At 44.2% G+C, this 19,673-nt stretch overlaps 2 protein-coding genes across 2 annotated transcripts; one reads left to right on the top strand and one right to left on the bottom strand.

The window, feature by feature from the left end:
- Window positions 1-13,836: 13,836 nt before the first annotated feature.
- Window positions 13,837-14,163, bottom strand: LOC144333584 (uncharacterized). Its single transcript, XM_077958199.1, has one exon. The coding sequence runs from the start codon at window positions 14,161-14,163 to the stop codon at window positions 13,837-13,839; it is 327 nt and encodes a 108-aa protein (XP_077814325.1).
- A 3,671-nt stretch (window positions 14,164-17,834) lies between these two features.
- LOC144333286 (small cysteine and glycine repeat-containing protein 3-like) lies at window positions 17,835-18,164 on the top strand. The gene has a single exon (XM_077956527.1). It carries the CDS (start codon window positions 17,835-17,837, stop codon window positions 18,162-18,164), a length of 330 nt encoding a protein of 109 aa, XP_077812653.1.
- Window positions 18,165-19,673: the final 1,509 nt, after the last annotated feature.

Below are 19,673 nucleotides of genomic sequence, written 5' to 3'. Positions count from 1 at the left end.
AAACACAAACCAAAGTGCTGAGATTACAGGCATGAGTCACCACGCCTGGCCAGAATACCTGGCTTTTAAGGGCAACGTGAATGCCAGTTACTGTTGCTTTTGTTCTTGCTGTTATTCTTAACCCCTCAGCCTTCCAAATCATAGGACAGCCTTCCTGTCATTGTTGACTTGTAACTATTTATATTAGCCTACTGTAGGTCAGATTCATGATTTGTCCCATGTATGTCTTGAACTTTTCCATTCTCGCATTTTTGCCCTTCTCAAAACATCTGCCCCAACCACCTCCACCTGTCAAAACCTTACTAATTCTTCAAAACACACTCCCAAATGTCCCTTCCTTCTTGAAGTGATCCGAGTTCCTTTGAATGACACCCATTCCCCATCCAGCAATGTGGAGTTGTTCCTGCCCATGATGTGCACATCAACATAGAACTTTTAACACGTTCATTATTTTTCTACCTCATGTTTGTGGTTATTTGTGTATAAATGGAATGTAAACCACGCAAGGGTATAATGATGTGTGTATCCTTGATGGCCTCCAACCCGTGGGAAATCATAATTAATGGAAGTTTAATGGAAAATATCTATAAGAATAAAACTAAGGGAAACTGTTCAGAGTTCACTTTTACATTTTATTATGAAATTTTTCATGAAGAATCGTTGATTAATGAATACAAAAATACAGTTAGAAGAAACAACACCTAGTATTCAATAAATCAGTAGAGGGACTATAGCAAACAATAATCTATTACCCATTTCAAAACAGCTAGTAGAGAATAATTTGAATGTTCCCAGGATAAAAGAAAAAGATTTAAGGTGATTAATATCCCAATTACCCTGATTTGATTATTACACATTATGCAAATATATTAAAATATCACATGTACCTCCCCCCAAATATCTACATCTATTATCTATCAATTTTTTTCAAGTAAAAAAATAGAGATGGGTTACTACAAAAGGGAAAAAAGATTTTTTGGTGATGTAATCAAAATTATAGCAGTAAAATAAAGACCATGAAGTAGCAAAATTTAAAAACAAAAAAAAGAGAAAATTTTAGAACACCTAGAAAAGACTCTATGGCCACAGAAAAGACAGAGCATATGTGGAACACAGGAGAAGACCTAATGCCTAGAGAGAAACGAGTTCAAAGAAGAAAACACGGTCAAAATCATGATCCCGCTTTGCTGAGCTCAAAACTCAAAATGTCCTGTATCTTCGTGCTTGAATGACATTGTACCAGATGTCCATGTGACTATCTTAACAATAGAAAGAATTCCTTAAACTACAGAGATGAGAACCAAGCAGAAAAGTGCCATGAAGTCCAGGTGACGGGGAGACAGCAGGGAGCACACAGGATGGGATGGAGGAAAGCCACAGCAAGGGGAGCAAGCTGCCTCCCTGTGGCACCTGCAGACCCGCAGTCTTACCAGCAGCATGAGCGCCTGCAGCCCCTGCCCAGAGGCTGGGTTCCCACCTAGCAGCAGCATTGCTTCTGGCAGCAGCACTTCCGCTGACAGCACCCCTTCTGCTGGCAACAGCCCTTCCCACAGCCACAGCCACACAAGCTGCAGGTGCGGCGGCAGCAACAGATCACGGGCGTACTACAGCAGCCCCCACAGCAGCCGCGGCAGCAGGGGCAGCAGCTGGAGCAGCAGCCCACCCGGTAGCACCTGCAGGTGGTGCAGCTGCCACAGCCACCACCACAGCCACCGCAGCCACCACCGCAGCCACCACCGCAGCCACCACCACAGCCACCACAGCCACCACCGCAGCCACCACCATAGCCACCACAGCCACCACCGCAGCCACCACAACTTCCACAACCACAGCAACCCATGGTGTCAGTAGAGAGGACTCAGGAGAAGTGAGGATGGAGGACTCAGGAGAGATGAAGAGGTCTGATGCCTCCTTCTGTCCGGGGAAGCCCTTATATAGCAACTCCAGCAAGCCAAGCCCAATATGTGGCCCATTTCTTATTGTTGTTTATCCCATCTCTTGTTGTTGTTTATGAGATCTCGTAAAAGATCTCATGAGTTGTCTTATGCCCTACCTCGTGAACGTCTTAACAAGCTAATAATGCTAAATTTAACTTTTACTCATCTCTTGAGAACACACCTCTAAGACGTTTGTGTTTGTAAGAACTTAAATATGTGTATAGTTTTTGCCCCAAGGCTTAAAATAGTGCCCAACACATTGTAAGTATTCAATAGGTATCTTTTGAATTAAATAAATGCCTAGAACATTTAAGGATAGTCTTCATTTCTTTATAACCATGAGAGACTGAATCCAAAGCCAGGTAAAACTCTTGTGTTTCTGTTGATACTTCTCAGTTGTCACAGGTTAGACAAAACATTGTTTTTCTCTCTATTGGAATTCATCACACAGTCTTAGGATCTATTAGAAAAAAAAAAACAAAAAAACAAAAACTTCTCGGCTGGGCGCGGTGGCTCACTCCTGTAATCCCAGCACTTTGGGAGGCCGAGGAGGGCAGATCACCTGAGGTCGGGAGTTCGAGACCAGCCTGACCAACATGGAGAAACCCCGTCTCCACTAAAAGTACAAAATTAGCCAGGCATGGTGGCACATGCCTGTAATCCTAGCTACTTGGGAGGATGAGGCAGGAGAATCGTTTGAACCTCGGAGGCGGAGGTTGCGGTGAGCCGAGATCGCTCCATTGCACTCCAGCCTGGGCAACAAGAGGGAAACTCTGTCTCAAAAAAAAAAAACAAAAAAAACAAAGAAACAAAACAACAACAACAACAACAAAACCTTCTTGAAAGAATTAGTGAAAATCAGAATCAAAAGAAAAAAGGCCAGGCGCGGTGGTTCAAGCCTGTAATCCCAGCACTCTGAGAGGCCAAGGTGGGCAGATCACCTGAGGTCAGGAGTTTGAAACAAACCTGGCCAACATGGTGAAACCCTATCTCTACCAAAAAATACAAAAATTGGCTGGATGTGGTGGCACATGCCTGCAGTCCCAGCTACTCAGGAGGTTGAGGCGGGAGAATCCCTTGAACCCAGAAGGCGGAGACTGCAGTGAGCCAAGATCGTGCCACTGCACTCCAGCCTGGGAGACAGAGGGAGACTGTTTTTTAAAAAAAAAAAAAAAAAAAAAAAAAAAAAAAAAAAAATTAGACCAGCTACTCGGGAAGCTGAGGCAGGAGAATCACTTGAACCCAGGAGGCAGAGGTTGCAGTGAGCCAAGATTGTGCCATTGTACTCCAGCCTGGGTGACAGAGTGAGACTCCATCTCAGAAAAATAGAAAGAAACAGAGTAGGCATTTCTGAATGTATTATCTTGCACATTATATCTCACCTTAAAACACAAATATTCTCTTTTCTAGCTCCTTGGAATTTTTCATTCACCAGAAGAATTGCTTGATCATTAAACATTCCAAAAACAAATATTGTGCTATGTGAAATCCTAAAAATACAATTATGTAGGGCCTACTCCTAAGTCATCTGCCAAGGGTGAGGTTTCTGTTTGCTGTTTATCTGTTAAATAATTGGGAAAAGCAACAAAGTTTACATTTGGTGGCTGGCCTGCTCTCGTGCCTCTCTCGCATTTAAGACCCATGGAGAGGCTCCAGGCTTAGGCCTGCCCACACACTAATGGAATGTGTATTTGGAATGATCCCCTTCAGTCCACCTGACTCTACCTGTCAGGCCTCCATTTCCTGCCCCAGCTAGCCCGTGGGCATGAGTAAGTCAGTAGGGTAAGGTTCTTGCCTGACTATCTCCAGAGTTTAAGGTCTGCCCGGCTAATCTCTGTTCTCCAGACAACTCACAGAAGAGGCTCGTGCTGTGGGGACCCTGCAGTCCCTCTTGGAACTTATACTGCAGGTTCTGATCAACAATGACCAGGCTCTGCAGCGGCTGCCTGTCCCCCGGGATGTCACTGTCCGTGGTTTTACAACTGGCACCTCTTTCATAAGCTGACTTTTTGAAAGCAGAAGAAAGGCTTAAGACACCCTCCCCTGATACACCTCTCACAGGTGCGGGGCTGCGAGGATTCCTCCTGCTCTCCGTTTTGGCTGCCCAGCGCCCCACTTGAGACATTCATGTAATGTCTATGATGCCCACGTTAGAGACAACAAGGACCAGACTCCCTCAATTGGTTCCTGCTCCTTCCAGACCTGTCTGCCCTGCTGTATGAGACGGCTGTTCTTTTTGTTTTATTTTGTTTCTTAACGTTTTGACACAGGGTCTTGCTCAGTCAGCCAGACTAGAGTGCAGTGGTGCAATCACAGTTCACTGCAACCTCAAGCTTCTTGGGTTCAAGTGCTTCTCCATCCTCAGCCTGCCAATAGCTGGGACTATAGGTCCATGCCACTAGGTTCAGCTACAGATGGCTGACTCCGGACTCTGTTTGGGGACCTTGTTTTTGTGCTCTTCTGTCTTTTTTTTTCAGACAGAATTTCACTCTGCCGCCCACGCTGAAGTGCAGTGGCACAATCTTGGCTTACTACAACCTCTGCCTCCTGGGTTCAAGCAATTCTCATGCCTCAACCTCCCAAGTAGCTGGGATTACAGGCGTGCACCACCACACCTGGCTAATTGTTGTATTTTTAACAGAGACAGGGTTTCACCATGTTGACCAGGCTGGTCTCAAACTCCTGACATCAGGTGATCCACCCGCCTCAGCCTTCCAAAATGTTGGGAGTGTAGGCATGAGCCACCGCGCCCAGCCTGTAGTGTGCTTTTGACATCACAGCTAAGAAGTATTAATGACCTCAGTAACCCCCAACCAGGCAGAGTTGGGGGTTCAACTTTCCTGGACCTCTGTGTCCTCCAACACACACACAGTAGCTTTGGGGCTGGGCTGGGGGATGTCAGGCAAAAACAGCAGCAGTGACAGCACACAATGGCTGCCCTCCTCTCTCTGTGGAATGCAGATGTCTGATTTTTCAATTGGCCAAAAACCTCAATGTCTCAGGGTGCCTATAGGTTGAAAGTGAAGTAATTTGGGGGAAATATCAGGGGATTCTTGGGCTCAAGTTTGCTCGAGCCATGGGTTTCAGTAAGTAATTCTCCCTAATCTTATTCTCTGCAAGTATTCAGCATTTATTTTTATTATCATTAATTATTATTATTTTCAGACAGAGTCTCACTCTTGCCCAGGCTGGAGTGCAGTGGCGTGATTTCTGCTCGCTGTAACCTCCACCTCCCAGATTCAAGTGATTCTTTTGCCTCAATCTCCTGAGTAGCTGGGACCACAGACACGCAATACCACACCTGGTTAATTTTTGTGTTTTTTTTAGCAGAGACACGGTTTCACTATGTTGGCCAGGCTGGTCTCGAACTCCTGATCTCAGTAATCCACCCACCTCGTCCTCCCAAAGTGCTGGGATGACAGGTGTGAGCCACCTCACCCAGCATGTCTTCAGAATTCTTATAGGTCATGCCCAGAACATCTTTGCTCAGGGAATTAGACCACACCTACAACCATTGCTTAGATTCCCAGGGAAACACAACCTAGACGGGACACCTACCTCAAAACACGTTCACAACAGAGCTGAGGGTTGTTCCAAAATGCACACTGTGGATAGTAACAGCACTTTCCCAAACACCTCAGAAGGTGCCACATCTAGACATCAGCAGTTGCCTCTGCCTCTTTCCCGAGTCCACATGTTGTCATGTCAGGTTATGGAAATTGACATAGAACATTGAAAAAGAAAAATGGGGAAAATCGAGTGGTTTTTCTCTCCTCTAAGTTTTTTTTCTGAATTTAGAATAATAAATATAAGTTCATTATAAACAATTTTAAAATACAGAAAAACATAAAGGAGAAAAGTAGTAGTGCCAGTAATAACCTCTTTTACCATTTTGTCGTATTTTCTTCCATTATTTTCCTATGCCTTTTAAAAATGGAGATGGGGTCTTGCTATGTTGTCCAGGCTGGTCTTCAACTCCTGAGCTCAAGCAATCCTCCTGTCTTGGCCTCCCAAAACGCTGGGATTACAGACATGAGCCACTTCACATTGCCCCATCATTTTTCTATGTTTTGTTTTTTCCCAATATTTTTATTTTGGAGAATCTTAAACCCACATAAAATGTGCAAGAATATTACAGTAAAATCCTGTATACCATTTACTTAAGTTAACCAGTAGTTAACATTTTGCCATACATTTCATTTTAGTTATCTCTGTTTAATTTAGTTTAATTTTATATTTTTGTAGAGATGAGGTCTGGCTATGTTGCCCACACCGGTCTCGAACTCCTGGCCTCAATTCATCCACTTCAGCCTCCCAAAGGATTGAGATTACAGGAGTGGGCCACTGCACCTAGCCTTCTCTCTCCCATTTGAATGAAAGCAAGCTGCAGAAGTGGCATTTTACCCCTACAAATTTTAGTAAGTGTCTCCCAAAAGGGAGATTTTCCTGTAGAACTACAATACTATTATCACACTAAATTTCCCTAATTATCCCAAGAATGTCCTATAATTCAGAATTGCATTTTTAATAATTTTTCATGTTAGATCCAATCAAATATGTATGTTTATTGAACTTTAATCTAGAACGGTTTTCCAGCATTTTATTTTTGTCCTGGAGAGTTGTTTTGCAAAATAACCCTCAATCGAGATTTGGCTGGTTGTTTCCTCATGGTCAGGTTCTGGTTAAACATTTTTGCAGAAATATTACACAGTCGATGTGTTTTCCTCAGTGCGTCACAACAAGTGTGTGACGTTAATTGATCCCATTTCTAGTGATATTAAATTTTATCACCCAATTAACATGGTGTCCACCAGATTTTGCTGTTACTAATCTACTGTTTTTTCTTTTTTTTTTTTTTAATTAATTTTTTTTTCTTTGAGATGGCGTTTTGCTCTCGTCACTCAGGCTGGAGGGCAATGGTGCCATCTCAGCTCACTGCAACCTCTGCCTCCCAGGTTCAAGTGATTCTCCTGCCTCAGTCTCCCAAGTAGCTGGGATTACAGGCATGCGCCACCAGCCCAGCTAATTTTTATATTTTCAGTACAGAGGGGATTTCACCATGTTGGCTGGGCTGGTCTCGAACTCCTGACCTCAGGCGATCTGACCACTTCAGCCTCCCAGACCACTGGTTATACAGGCATGAGCCACAGCACTCGGCCTCTTTTTTTCTTTTAATTAATATAGACTATTTCCTTGATTTTTTAATTATTTATTTATTTGTTTATTTATTTAGTTTTTTGAAACAGAGTCTTGCTCTGTCGCACAGGCTAGAGTTCAATGGCGCAGTCTTGGCTCAGCCTCCCGAGTGGCTGGGATTACAGGCACGTGCCACAATGACCGGCTAATTTTTGTATTTTTAGTAGAGAGAGGGTTTCACCATGTTGGCCAGGCTGATCTTGAATTCCTGACCTCAGGTGATCTGCCCACCTTGGCCTCCCAAAGTGCTAGGATTACAGGCGTGAACCACCGCGCCTGGCTATTTCCTTGAATTTATATGGCAAAATTAAAAGCATTGTGAATCTATAATTTTGTATCCCGGTTTTAAACTTAACATTTAATCATATACAATTACCCTCATTATTAAATATTTGGTTTTCAGAAACTGTTTCTTAATGACCACATAATCGCCAATTACATATATAACTTCTGTAAATTACCTCATATTCAGTACTAAGCTCCCTAAGCAATTAAACATTTAGCTAACCATCTGGAAAAATAAACTTGGATACCAACCACCACGACCACCACAACAACAAAATGACAAAACGGGTTTTTTTCCTTCTTTTTTCTTTTTCTATTGAGACAGGTTGTCACTCTGTCGCCTAGGCTAGAGTGACAGTGGCACCATCATAGCTCACTGTACCCTCGAACTCCTGGGTTCAAGCAATCTTCCTGCCTAATCCTCCCAAGTAGGTAGGACATCAGGCATGAAACACCACACTCAGCTAATTTTTAATTTTGTTTTGTTTTGTTTTGTTTTTTTGTAGAGACAGGGTCTCACTGTGCTGCCCAGGCTGGTCTTGAACTCTTGGCCTCAAGTGATCCTCATGCCTCAGCCTCCCAAAGTGCTGACATTACAGCTGTGAGCCACTATACTCAGTGGGGTTTTTTTTTTTTTTTTACTTATTTTAAAATTATAATAGACTTTTGGTTGCAAACATAGCATAGAGAGGGCCCACGTACTCTTAGTCCAGCTTCCGTCAAGGACATCTTACACAACTATAGTATGACATAAAATGATTTTTTAAGTAAAACCCTTGCATCATGCCAAATCCCCATAAATTCCAAGGATCAAGTATTGAAATATAAAAAAGTAAGGCAACAGGGGTAGTATAAAAAATATGGGAGAATAGTACTATATTCCTGGACTGTGGAATACCTTGCTTAATATGGCAGCAATACCAAAAACCATACATGCTGATGTCATCAGACCCAACACCAGGTCGTGCAGACGACGAAGTCCGTTGGAGTCAAAGGATTGAGAAAAAGACAGTTTGAGAAGTAAAGTGGGACCAGGGGGCCATCGTGATTGTGGAGGCTGCCGAAGGCCCCGAGCTCTGGGAGCCCACGCTATTTATTGGTAATCCAGCAAAAAAACAGGTGGTGAGAATGTGGGGATCAAAAGGGCAGGTGCATGATCTACAGCTGTAACAGTTTAGCATTTATGAGGAACATGTTCTGCTACTTGAGATAATGGGAATACAATCAATCTAGGAGCCTAGAAGCAAGGAGCCAGCCAGTCCAGATACATTCCAGAGGACATTATGTCACACTTGCAAGCCCTGCCTCGGTTTTTTCCCCAATACTCAGCTTTTTCCCAACAATACGGAAAAAAAATTGAGAGATGTGACTTATAAAATGTTTAAATTTCTGAGAAAAACAAAGCTTCAAAATTTCTAAAACTGGGGAAAATATATATGCATATAGGACAAAAGATTAATACCTTTATATGTAAGGAACTTTTATAAATTCACAAGGGGAAATATGCAAAGGAAAAATCAGGCATTTTAAAAAGAAATATAAATAACAGCTCCTTGAAAAATGAATGATTCCAGGTTGGGCACGGTGGCTCATGTCCCAGCATTTTGGGAGGCCGAGGCGAGCAGATCACTTGGGGTCAGGAGTTCAAGACCAGCCTGAACCACATGGTGAAACCCCACTCTACTAAAAATACAGAAATTAGCCAAGCATGGTGGTGGGCACTTGTAGTCCCAGCTACTTGGGAGGCTGAGGCAGGAGAATTGCTTGAACCCTGGTGGGGCAGAGGTTGCAGTGAGCCAAGATCATACCACTTCACTACATACAGCCTGGGTAACAGAGTGAGACTCCATCTCAAAAAAAAAAAAAAAAAAAAAAGAAAGAAAGAAAAGAAAAGAAAAATTAATGATTCCAGGCCAGGCATAGTGGCTCACACCTGTAATCCCAGCACTTTAGGAAACCAAGGTGGGCAGATCACTTGAGGTCAGGAGCTTGAGGCCAGCCTGAGCAACACGGTGAAACCCCGTCTCTAACTAAAAATATAAAAAATTAACCAGATGTGGTAGCCTGTGCCTGAAGTCCCCAGCTACTTGAGAGGCTGAGGCATGAGAATTGCTTGAATCCAGGGGGCAGAGGTTGCAATGAGCCAAGACTGTGCCTCTATACTCCAGTTTGGGTGACACAGCGAGACTCTGTTTCAAAATCAAAAAAAAAAGAAAAAGAGATTCCAGATTTGGGGCATAAAATGTATGGGACAAGCCTGGAATATCTTGTCACGACAGAAAACAAGGAAGCTACCAAAGGGTAATGGGTTCATATCGAGACAACAATTTAAGCATCAAAGAGAAAAATGGCTGCAATGAGCTAAAGCTTGTGTTTGTTATTCCTTTGCATTTCTTTGGACATGGTTTTACTACATCTACTTGCATTCCATTTCTGTTCATTTACTCTCCAGATGATAGGAAGTCCCGTTGTTTCCAGGTTTTTGCTATTTTTGACAGTGCTACTGTGAGCATTCTTATATGTATCTATAGAATTTACACACACTTAGGATGAAATTTCTGAGTCTGTGGAAATAAATGACAACCCACCAAATGAGTCCAGGTAAAAGCTATTTAATTATGCTTGCCATAGCAAAGTGATGGTTTGCCACAGCATCACTTGTGTTTTTGTGGACACTCAAAAGCAGGCAGAGGAATGGGAAAGCTTCATACCGGAAGAAGGGAAGGTTTCAGGTATGCCCAGATGAGAGGCTTTTGGTATAGAACATTGTAGACAGACTAACTAGAAGTGGGGCATCTTATGTGATTCGTTAGGAGTGCATATTCGACTCTCTCTAATTGGTCCTAAATTGGAAAAAGGGGATAAGAATTAGGGAAACTGCCAGTTATTAATTAAGTCCTGGCCATTTGGGGCTGATTGCCCTCGTTTGGCTTGCTGGACTGTTTTTAAGAGATAGTGGTCTGACTTCCTACAAGTCTGGTTGTAGCGAGTAGGCTGGATGCATGGACTGGTTAGGATAGATAATAGGTTGGTTTCCTGGGATGTTTGCTGCAGTTTACAGGTGAGAGATCTATTTCTATGTATGATCTGGCCACTGTTCATTTGTATGTTCTGTCTCTCCATCTCTAACATGCCATATAATATACTTATTTATGATGTGTGTTGTCTACCTCCCATGACTAAGTTACTAGTTCCATGAGGACAGATTTTTTTTTAATACTCTTTTTTTTTTTTTTGAGACAAGATCTCGCCCCTGTGGTCCAGGTTGGAGTGCAGTGGTGCAATCTTGGCTCACAGAAGCCTCAACCTCCCAGGCTCAAGCGATCCCCACCTCAACCTCCCCAGTAGCTGGGACCACAGGCATGTACCACCATGCCTGATTACTTATTATTATTATTAGTAGTAGTAGTAGTAGTACTGTAGAGATGGGTTTCACCAGGTTACCCAGGCTGGTCTTGAACTCCTGAGCTCAAGCAATCGGCCCTCCTCAGTCTCCCAAAATGCTGAGATTACAGGCATGAGCCGCTGTGCCTGGCCCATGAGGGCAGACATTTGTATCCATTTTGTTCATTAAAGCATTCTTGATTCCTAGAAAAGTGCCTAGTGCATCATAGATACTCAATAAATATTTGTAAAATGAGTGAATATCATGTATCTATAAAAATATTATGCTACTGATGCATATTTTTGGTTTTGCTGTTATCCTCACACTAAAGACTGTATCACTCGGATCCAATCCCCCCCATTAGTGCAGATGTGGTCCCAGCCCTTTCTCATTTTCGCGTGTCTTATTTTGCCCACCACAGTGTCTGATGCAAAGTTTGTGATTGCCAGATATATGCTGAAGCAAATTCATCTACTTTATATTATTACCTGGTTCTTTTGATCCACATATTGATGCTGAAGCTGACAGGCAAGAACAAGAAATAACCGCCGAGTCAGCACTGTAGCTCTTCATCTTTTAGGTCCATATGGAAACACACTTGAGTCAGGCAAGAAGTGCCCATTTTTCCTGGAGCCTTGTGAAACCCTCGTAACAGCCTCTTTTTGGAAGCATCCGTGGTGTTACTATTTACTGTAGACTTTGAACTTGCCCCTGGACTAGCATCTTCTACAGTTCTTTTCACTGTAGCATTTCTCAAGTATCTACTTTCTGTGAGTGCTTCCAAGAATGGAAGAGAAAGAGAAGAGACCTCGTGGTCCAGAAGCAAGAAGCAGTAAATCACCTTTCTCAGGCCCAGGGTGGCTGCCAACCCCACGGAGAAGTCTTCTGCCCCTTTCCCCATCTCTTGCTTTCAACAGGGAACAGAGTTAGGATCAAAATTATAATGGATATCTCATTTAAAAAAGGGCACTACATTCTGTAGATGGGTTTTTCAACATACACCGTATGTGGCTTCACTTTCAGGGGACTCACAGATGTGGTCTGAAAGCCGCCCCTTGTGAACTCTGTATTTTTTTGTTCTTATAATATTCTTACTTACTTGTGATAGAATATAATTAAAGTGGGGTTGAGTGCAGTAGCTCACACCTGTAATCCCAACACTTTGGGACCCCAAGGCCAACTCACCTGAGGTTGGGAGTTCGAGACCAGCCTGGCCAACATGGTGAAACCCCATCTCTACTAAACATACAAAAATTAGCCAGGTGTGGTAGTAGGCGCTGGTAATCCCAGCGACTCGGGAGGCTGAGGCAGAGAATTGCTTGAACCCAGGAGGCAGAGGTGGCAGTCAGCCGAGATCGTGCCACTGCACTCCAGCCTGGGCAACAGAGTGAGACTCCATCTCAAAAAAAAAAATATATATATATATATACACACACACATATATATGTGTGTGTGTGTGTATATATGTGTGTGTGTATATATGTATATATATATTTAAAGTGGATATAGTGTTTTAGTAGGTCACAACTTTTATGAATAATTTATTCAAATATGACCACATTAGTATTTTGTGACCATAATCTGCCAGAAAGACAATTAACTAGTACTGATGATAATTTTTTTTAATTTCATTGAGCTGTAATTAAATTTTAGTCTGTTAATAGAACTGAAACCAAAATAACCAAGACCTAAATAGCTTTAGGTGTTGAATTTCATCTGGCTATAGATGCTGAGGTTAAAATCTGTTAGAAAAGTTGAATCTAAGGGTAGAGAAAAAGTGATGAAATAAAATCTTGTTGATACAGTTTTCTGAATGTTTTCTAATTCAGATAAGAGGATAATAGAAGCCAACAAACTTTACCCCTGTGTGAAAACCTGTTAGGAACAGATTGTTCATGATTTCTTTTCTTTTTTTGTTTTTTATTTTTTAATTTTTTTAGACAGAGTCTCACTCTGTTGCCCAGGCTGGAGTGCAGTAGCATGATCTCAGCTCACTGCAACCACCGCCTCCCAGGTTCAAAGTGATTCTCCTGCCTCGGTCTCCCAAGCAGCTGGGACCACAGGTGCCCACCACCACACTCAGCTAATTTTTTGTATTTTTAGTAGAGACGGGGTTTCACCATGTTGACCAGGCTGGTCTCGAAGTCCTGGCCTTAACCTCAGCCTCCCAAAGTGCTGGGATTACAGGTGTGAGCCACTGCACCCAGTTTATTAGTGACCATTCTTTTTTTTTTTTTTTTTTTGATGGAGTCTTGCTCTGTCGCACAGGCTGGAGTGTAGTGGTGACATCTTGGCTCACTGCAATCTCCTCCTCCCGGGTTCAAGTGATTCTCCTGCCTCAGTCTCTCAAGTAGCTGGGACTATAGGCACCCGCCACCACACCCAGCTACTTTTTGTATTTTTAGTAGAGACGGAGTTTCAACATATTGGCCAGGCTGGTCTCGAACTCCTGACCTCGAACTCCTGAACTCCGCTCGCATCGGCCTCCCAAAGTGCTTTGAATACAGGTGTGAGCCACCGCGCCCGGTCTATTAGTGATTATTCTAAATCCATCACAAACAAACATAGGGAGTATTAGTTTTCTAGATTTAATTGCATCTTTCCTTTAAACACATTAGAATAACAAAAGAAAGAAGGAGATGTCCATGAGCCTTTAATGCCAGTTTTATGTGGTTTATTGGGAAAATATTGTCTCAGGTTTACAGAAACAGAAAGCAGGAGCAGACATGCAGAATACAGAAACTACAGAATGAAGGAAAAAGGAATAGAAGCAAACATTTCAATAGTAAAATTTCAAGAAAACATAGCATGAAAAATATCCCTCTGTTTTGTTGGACTCATACTTTGATTGGTGCTTGATAGAGAAGGTTTGTGTTGGTGGTTTTCATGTGCAGGCAGGATCTCAGAGACCAGGGAATGTGGATAAAACTTCTTGTGACTTTCATATCAGAGAAGACTGGCAGGAGGGAGAGAACATTTTACCAACAGGACAGTTAGTTACCTGCAGCATCTTCCCGGAGGCCTGGGACCTGCCTAGCAGCAGCATTGCTTCTGGCAGCAGCACTTCTGCTGGCAACAGCCCTTCTGCTGGCAACAGCCCTTCCCACAGCCACAGCCACACGAGCTGCAGGTGCGGCGGCAGCAGCAGATCACGGGCGTGCTACAGCAGCCCCCACAGCAGCCGCGGCAGCAGGGGCAGCAGCTGGAGCAGCAGCCCACCCGGTAGCACCTGCAGGTGGTGCAGCTGCCACAGCCACCACCACAGCCACCACAGCCACCACCGCAGCCACCACAGCCACCACCACAGCCACCACCGCAGCCACCACAGCCACCACAACTTCCACAACCACAGCAACCCATGGTGTCAGTAGAGAGGACTCAGGAGAAGTGAGGAAGGAGGACTTGAGAGGTGAGCAGGTCTGATGCCTCCTTCTGCTGGGGGAGGCCCTTATGTACCAACTCTGGGGAGAGGAGGGGGAAGACACATGACCACTTCCTTATTATGGTTTGGGTCAATTGTCATGGGAGAATCTCATAATATATTATTTACTGCCCTTTGGAATGGGAGCTAGATTTATGAGATTACTTGTTTTGTTTATTTTCTGAGTCGAATGTCCTAAAAATTCCAGTAAGACCTCCTGAGAGTCATGGGAAAGCGGGTATTATCAACAGCCTTGGGCACACTCAGAAAGCCCGTATAGTACAACAGCAATGCTTGACTGGATGGTCCAACATTCGAACAACGAATAAACATTATCAGGAGGCTATTCCTGTACAGTGCCCAGAAATTATCTTACCAAAGTCTGGAGAAATGACAGGTATCTCCAGCACAAATGTCACTGCCAACTGCAGAAGCAGCCGGATACTCTCACTGGAGATTGTCCACCCGAGAATGTAAGATTTGGTCCCCACCACACAGTTACAAAGCCTGGCTCTATGTTTCATTTTTCAATATATTTAACATTGTGTTGGCCAGGTTTGGTGGCTCATGCCTGTAATCCCAGCACTTTGGGAGACCAAGGCGAGTGGATCACCTGAGGTTGGGAGTTCGAGACCAGCCTGGCCAACATGGTGAAACCCCATCTCCACTAGAAAAAACACAAAAAGTTAGCCGGGCATGGTGGTGCCCTGACCCCCCAAGCCTTACTTCCTGCTCTAACTCACAGGCCAAATCATGGCTCAAAATGTTCTGCTACAGAAACTTCCAGCACAGCACAGTCTTCTTTTTTTGTTTTTGTTTTGTTTTTGTTTTTTGACACAGTGCCTCACTCTGTCACACAGATTGGAGTGCAGTGGCATGTTCATGGCTCACTGCAGCCTCAACCTCTTGGGCTCAAGTGATCTTCCCACCTCAGCCTCCCAAGTAGCTAAGACTAGAGGTGCACACCACCACACCTGGCTAATTTTTTATTTTTTGTAGAGATAAGGGTGTCGCTATATTGCCCAGGTTCATCTCAAATTCCTGGACTCATGTGATCCTCCTGCCTCAGCCTCCCAAAAGTGCTGGGATTACAGGTGTAATCACCATGCCTGGCCCCAGCCCAGAATATTTTACCTGACATGGGCATGATGCATCTTTGTTAACTAATTGAATAATAATTTTTTAAGGTAAATCTCAGGCAATAACATTGTTTCAAAATAATGGAGGCGAAAATGCTTTAGAAAGGGAAAACACTAAATATGACAAGATTTGTCAACTTTGGCACTACCGACATTTTCAGCCGGACAATTCCTTGTGTGAGGACTGTCCTGCACAATGTAGAATGTTGAGCAGCATCTCTGGCCTCAAGCCACTAGTTATGACAATGTCTCTGCCAGTTATAACAAGCAAAAATGTCAGGCCAGGCGCAGTGACTCACGTCTGTAATCCCAGTAATCCCAGCACTTTGGGAGGCCAAGGTGGGAGGATCACGAGGTCAGGAGATTGAGATCATCCTGGCTAACACGGTGAAACCCCGTCTCTACTAAAAATACAAAAAATTAGCCAGGCACTGTGGCAGGCGCCTGTATCCCAGCTACTTGGGAGGCTGAGGCAGGAGAATGGCATCAACCCAGGATGCAGAGCTTGCAGTGAGCTGAGATTGCGCCACTGCACTCCAGCCTGGGTGACAGAGCGAGACTCTGTCTCAAAACAACAAAACAAAATAAAACAAAACAAAACGAAACGAAAAGAAGCAAAAATGTCTTCAGATGTTGCTAAGTGTCTCCTGGGGCAAAATTGCCCCTCATTGAGATCCACTGCTCTACAGAAATATAAGGGAGAATACCCCACATCATAGCACTCAGGAAAAGAGGCCAATTTAGGAATAGCTTTTGAAGGCTGCAAAAGGGCTTTACATGAAGTTCTTCTTTTCTTTTAATTTTTTGGAGACAATTTCTAGGACATACGATTCTTTTTTTCTTCTTTGAGACCAAGTCTCACTCTGATGCCCAGGCTGTTGAACCTCTGCCTCCCGTATTCAAGTCATTCTCATGCCTCAGCCTTCCGCATAGCTGGGACTACAGGCATGAGCCACCACCCGGTTAATTTTCATATTTTTAGTAGAGACAGGGTTTCCCCATGTTAGCCAGGCTGGTCTCAAACTCCTGACCTCAGGTGATCTGCCTGCCTCAGCCTCCCAAAGTGCTGGGATTACAGGCATAAGCCACCACGCCCAGCGGGACATATGATTCTGAAGGGGTTAAGGACCTGGGGTGGTGAAAGAAGGCAAGAGTGAGCCTTGATGAAAGCTGTGGACTTTGGGTGATTATGATGTCTCACTGTAGGTTCACCAGTTGTAACAAATATACCACCCTGGCATGTGATGTCAGTAGTGAAGGAGGCTGTGTTGGGGAGGACAGGGGGTATAAGGGAACTCTGTACTTTTGGCTCTATTATTATTATTATTATTATTATTATTTTAAGATGAAGTCTCACTCTGTCACCCAGGCTGGAGTGCAGTGGCTCGATCTTGGCTCATTGCAACCTCCGTCTGCCAGGTTCAAGCAATTCTCTTGCCTCAGTCTCCCAAGTAGCTGGGACTACAGGTGCCCACTACCACTCCCAGCTAATTTTTGTATTTTTTAGTAGAGACGGGGGTTGACCAGGCTGGTCTGGAACTCCTGACCTCAAGTGATCCACCTGCCTCAGCCTCCCAAAGTGCTGGGATTACAGGGGTGAGCCACCGCACCTGGCCCTCAGCTCAATTTTGATGTGAACCAAAAATTGCTCTAAAAAATAAGGTCTTTTAAAAGAGTATACATTATTTACCCTAAGCTAAGGAAACTGGGTCACATAGGGACCATGGCTTTTTAAGGGACATGAAACCTGCTGGTGGCAGAGGCTCTTGGCTACCTCATCCACTACTCCATGTGTATAGGACAAGAGGGGAACATGAGCCAGTGTGGGAAGCTTACTTTGAAATACACCGTGACTATCAACCCAAGATGGATATCTTTCCCATATTTTGACTTGTGAATCCACAGCAAAAGTAAGTCTGAAAACAGGTGAGAAAGTCTTCTGAGATGTTAGCCAAGGGACCTTATGACACGTGAAGCTTTGCGTGTTTGCTTCTCCATGTGGGATCTCACGTTCTCTTGCATTCTACAGACAGCGCCTGAAAACAGAAAGGGCTTCCTTTAGAGGAGGGGGAACCAAGGAAAGATCCTCTCGGGGCCAAGGAATTCTGATGCATGGAATATAGGAGATGGGCTTTCATCAAATGAGACTCATAGATTACACTTGCGAACTGCTAGGTTAAAACGAGACTAAATATTTAAGAAACATGTTGTTTTTATGAGAAACATAACTTGAGGAAGAAGTAAATGTGAAAATAAGCAATTCTATGAAGTCAGAGGTGTCCAGTGAGGAAATACACTCAGGGTCTTGTGAAATTCCTCCAGGGAAGCTGGAGGAAACAAGGAAGTGGCTGCCTGCCGCGTGTTAGGCCTGGAAGGGGTATTTAAGAGCCCCTGTAGCAAAGAGCATCAGACCTCTTCACCCCTGCTGAGTCCTCCCTCCTCACGTCACCTGAGTCCTCTCTACTGACACCATGGGTTGCTGTGGTTGTGGAAGTTGTGGTGGCTGTGGTGGCTGCGGTGGTGGCTGTGGTGGCTGTGGTGGTGGCTGCGGTGGTGGCTGTGGCGGTGGCTGTGGTGGTGGCTGTGGCAGCTGCACCACCTGCAGGTGCTACCGGGTGGGCTGCTGCTCCAGCTGCTGCCCCTGCTGCCGCGGCTGCTGTGGGGGCTGCTGCAGCACGCCTGTGATCTGTTGCTGCCGCCGCACCTGCAGCTCGTGTGGCTGTGGCTGTGGGAAGGGCTGTTACCAGCAGAAGTGCTGCTGTCAGCAGAAGTGCTGCTGCAAGAAGCAATGCTGCTGCTAGGCGGGCCAGCCTGGCTCTGCCTCTAGCCTAAGAAACGCTGAGGCTTTGCTCACAGAATTTGGTGCATCTTTCCTCCACCCTTCCTTTCTGCTTCTGTCCTGCCTCATCTACCTGTATGTATTAGAACCACTCATGCTGTCCCTTGCAGTCTGAAGTCTCAGGTTGTTTTTCTTCCTTTGTGGTGGTATGACTACTTCAATTTCTTCTCCCTGTATCTTCCAAGACTTAGCATTATGCTATTATGCTATTGTGCTATTATGCTGTTATTCTCTGTCGTTTTCGTAATCTTGCCTTCATTTGGAAAAAAATATAAAAGATTAGCATATATTATCAACATAAGGGGTGGAAGCACAACCACTCATGTCAAAAATCTGTTTGTATTCTGAACTTAACAAAATAAAATCGTGAAAACTAATATTTTATTCTTTTGAAAAATATTTCTTATGATGGATTTATTGTTGTTTCATATTGTACATTCACTAACTTCTTTCCTGTTTCTGTGACCCTGTTAAAAAAAAAAAAAGGCTACTCTTCCTTAATAAAAATAACAATCTCTTCATATTCTCAGGCGTCTCTCTGTTCTATAAGATGTGCACCTTGCATTGGTGAGGCCAACAAAGCAAAAGACAACGGGTGATATGTAAACATTTGGGATGGGTTTCAGTTAGTGGATGCCAGGTCCCATACTATCCTGTAGCAGATTTTACAATAAAGATAAAAATTGGGGAGTAAATTCCAACCTTTGGTCATCAGTGTCACTGACAGAAATTCCTGTGCTCCTCTACACATCCTTCCATGCTGTGGGTCCGTGTTGGGGTCAACGCAGTTTCCCCTTCACCCTCCAAAGGTTCACTGAAAACCAACTCACAAAAAAGGTAAATATGGCTGGGTACGGTGGCTCACACCTGTAATCCCAGCACTTTGGGAGGCTGAGGCAGGCGGATCACGAGGTCAGAAGATCGAGACCATCCTGGCTAAACATGGTGAAACCCCATCTCTACTAAAAATACAAAAAAAAAAAAAATTTGCCGGGCATGGTGGAGGGCACCGGTAGTCCCAGCTACTCAGGAGGCTGAAGCAGGAGAATGGCGTGAACCCGGGAGGCAGAGCTTGCAGTGAGCAGAGATCACGCCACTGCACTCCAGCCTGGGCGACAGAGTAAGACTCCGTCTCAAAAAAAAAAATAAAGAGTAAATTCATTAGAGAAAAGGCATACACCCAGAACTTTGGGAGGCTGAGGCTGGCGGATCACTTGAGGCCAGGAGTTCAAAACCATCCTGGCCAACAAGGTGAAACCCCATCTCTACTAAAAAGACAAAAATTAACTGGGTGGGTGTGATGGCATATGTCTGTAATCCCAGCTACTCGCGAGACTGAGACACAAGAATTGCTTGAACCCGGGAGGTGGAGGTTGCAGTGAGCTGAGATGGCATCACCGTACTCCACCCTGGATGATTTAAAAAAAGGTAAAAGCATAGAAATATATTAATATTTGCACAGGGAGAACCA

Source organism: Macaca mulatta, chromosome 12 (genome assembly GCF_049350105.2).
Source record: "Macaca mulatta isolate MMU2019108-1 chromosome 12, T2T-MMU8v2.0, whole genome shotgun sequence".
In the NCBI taxonomy this organism is placed as follows: domain Eukaryota; kingdom Metazoa; phylum Chordata; class Mammalia; order Primates; family Cercopithecidae; genus Macaca; species Macaca mulatta.
The sequence above is the reverse complement of the archived record's forward strand: the minus strand, read 5'-3'. Positions and strand labels throughout refer to the sequence as shown.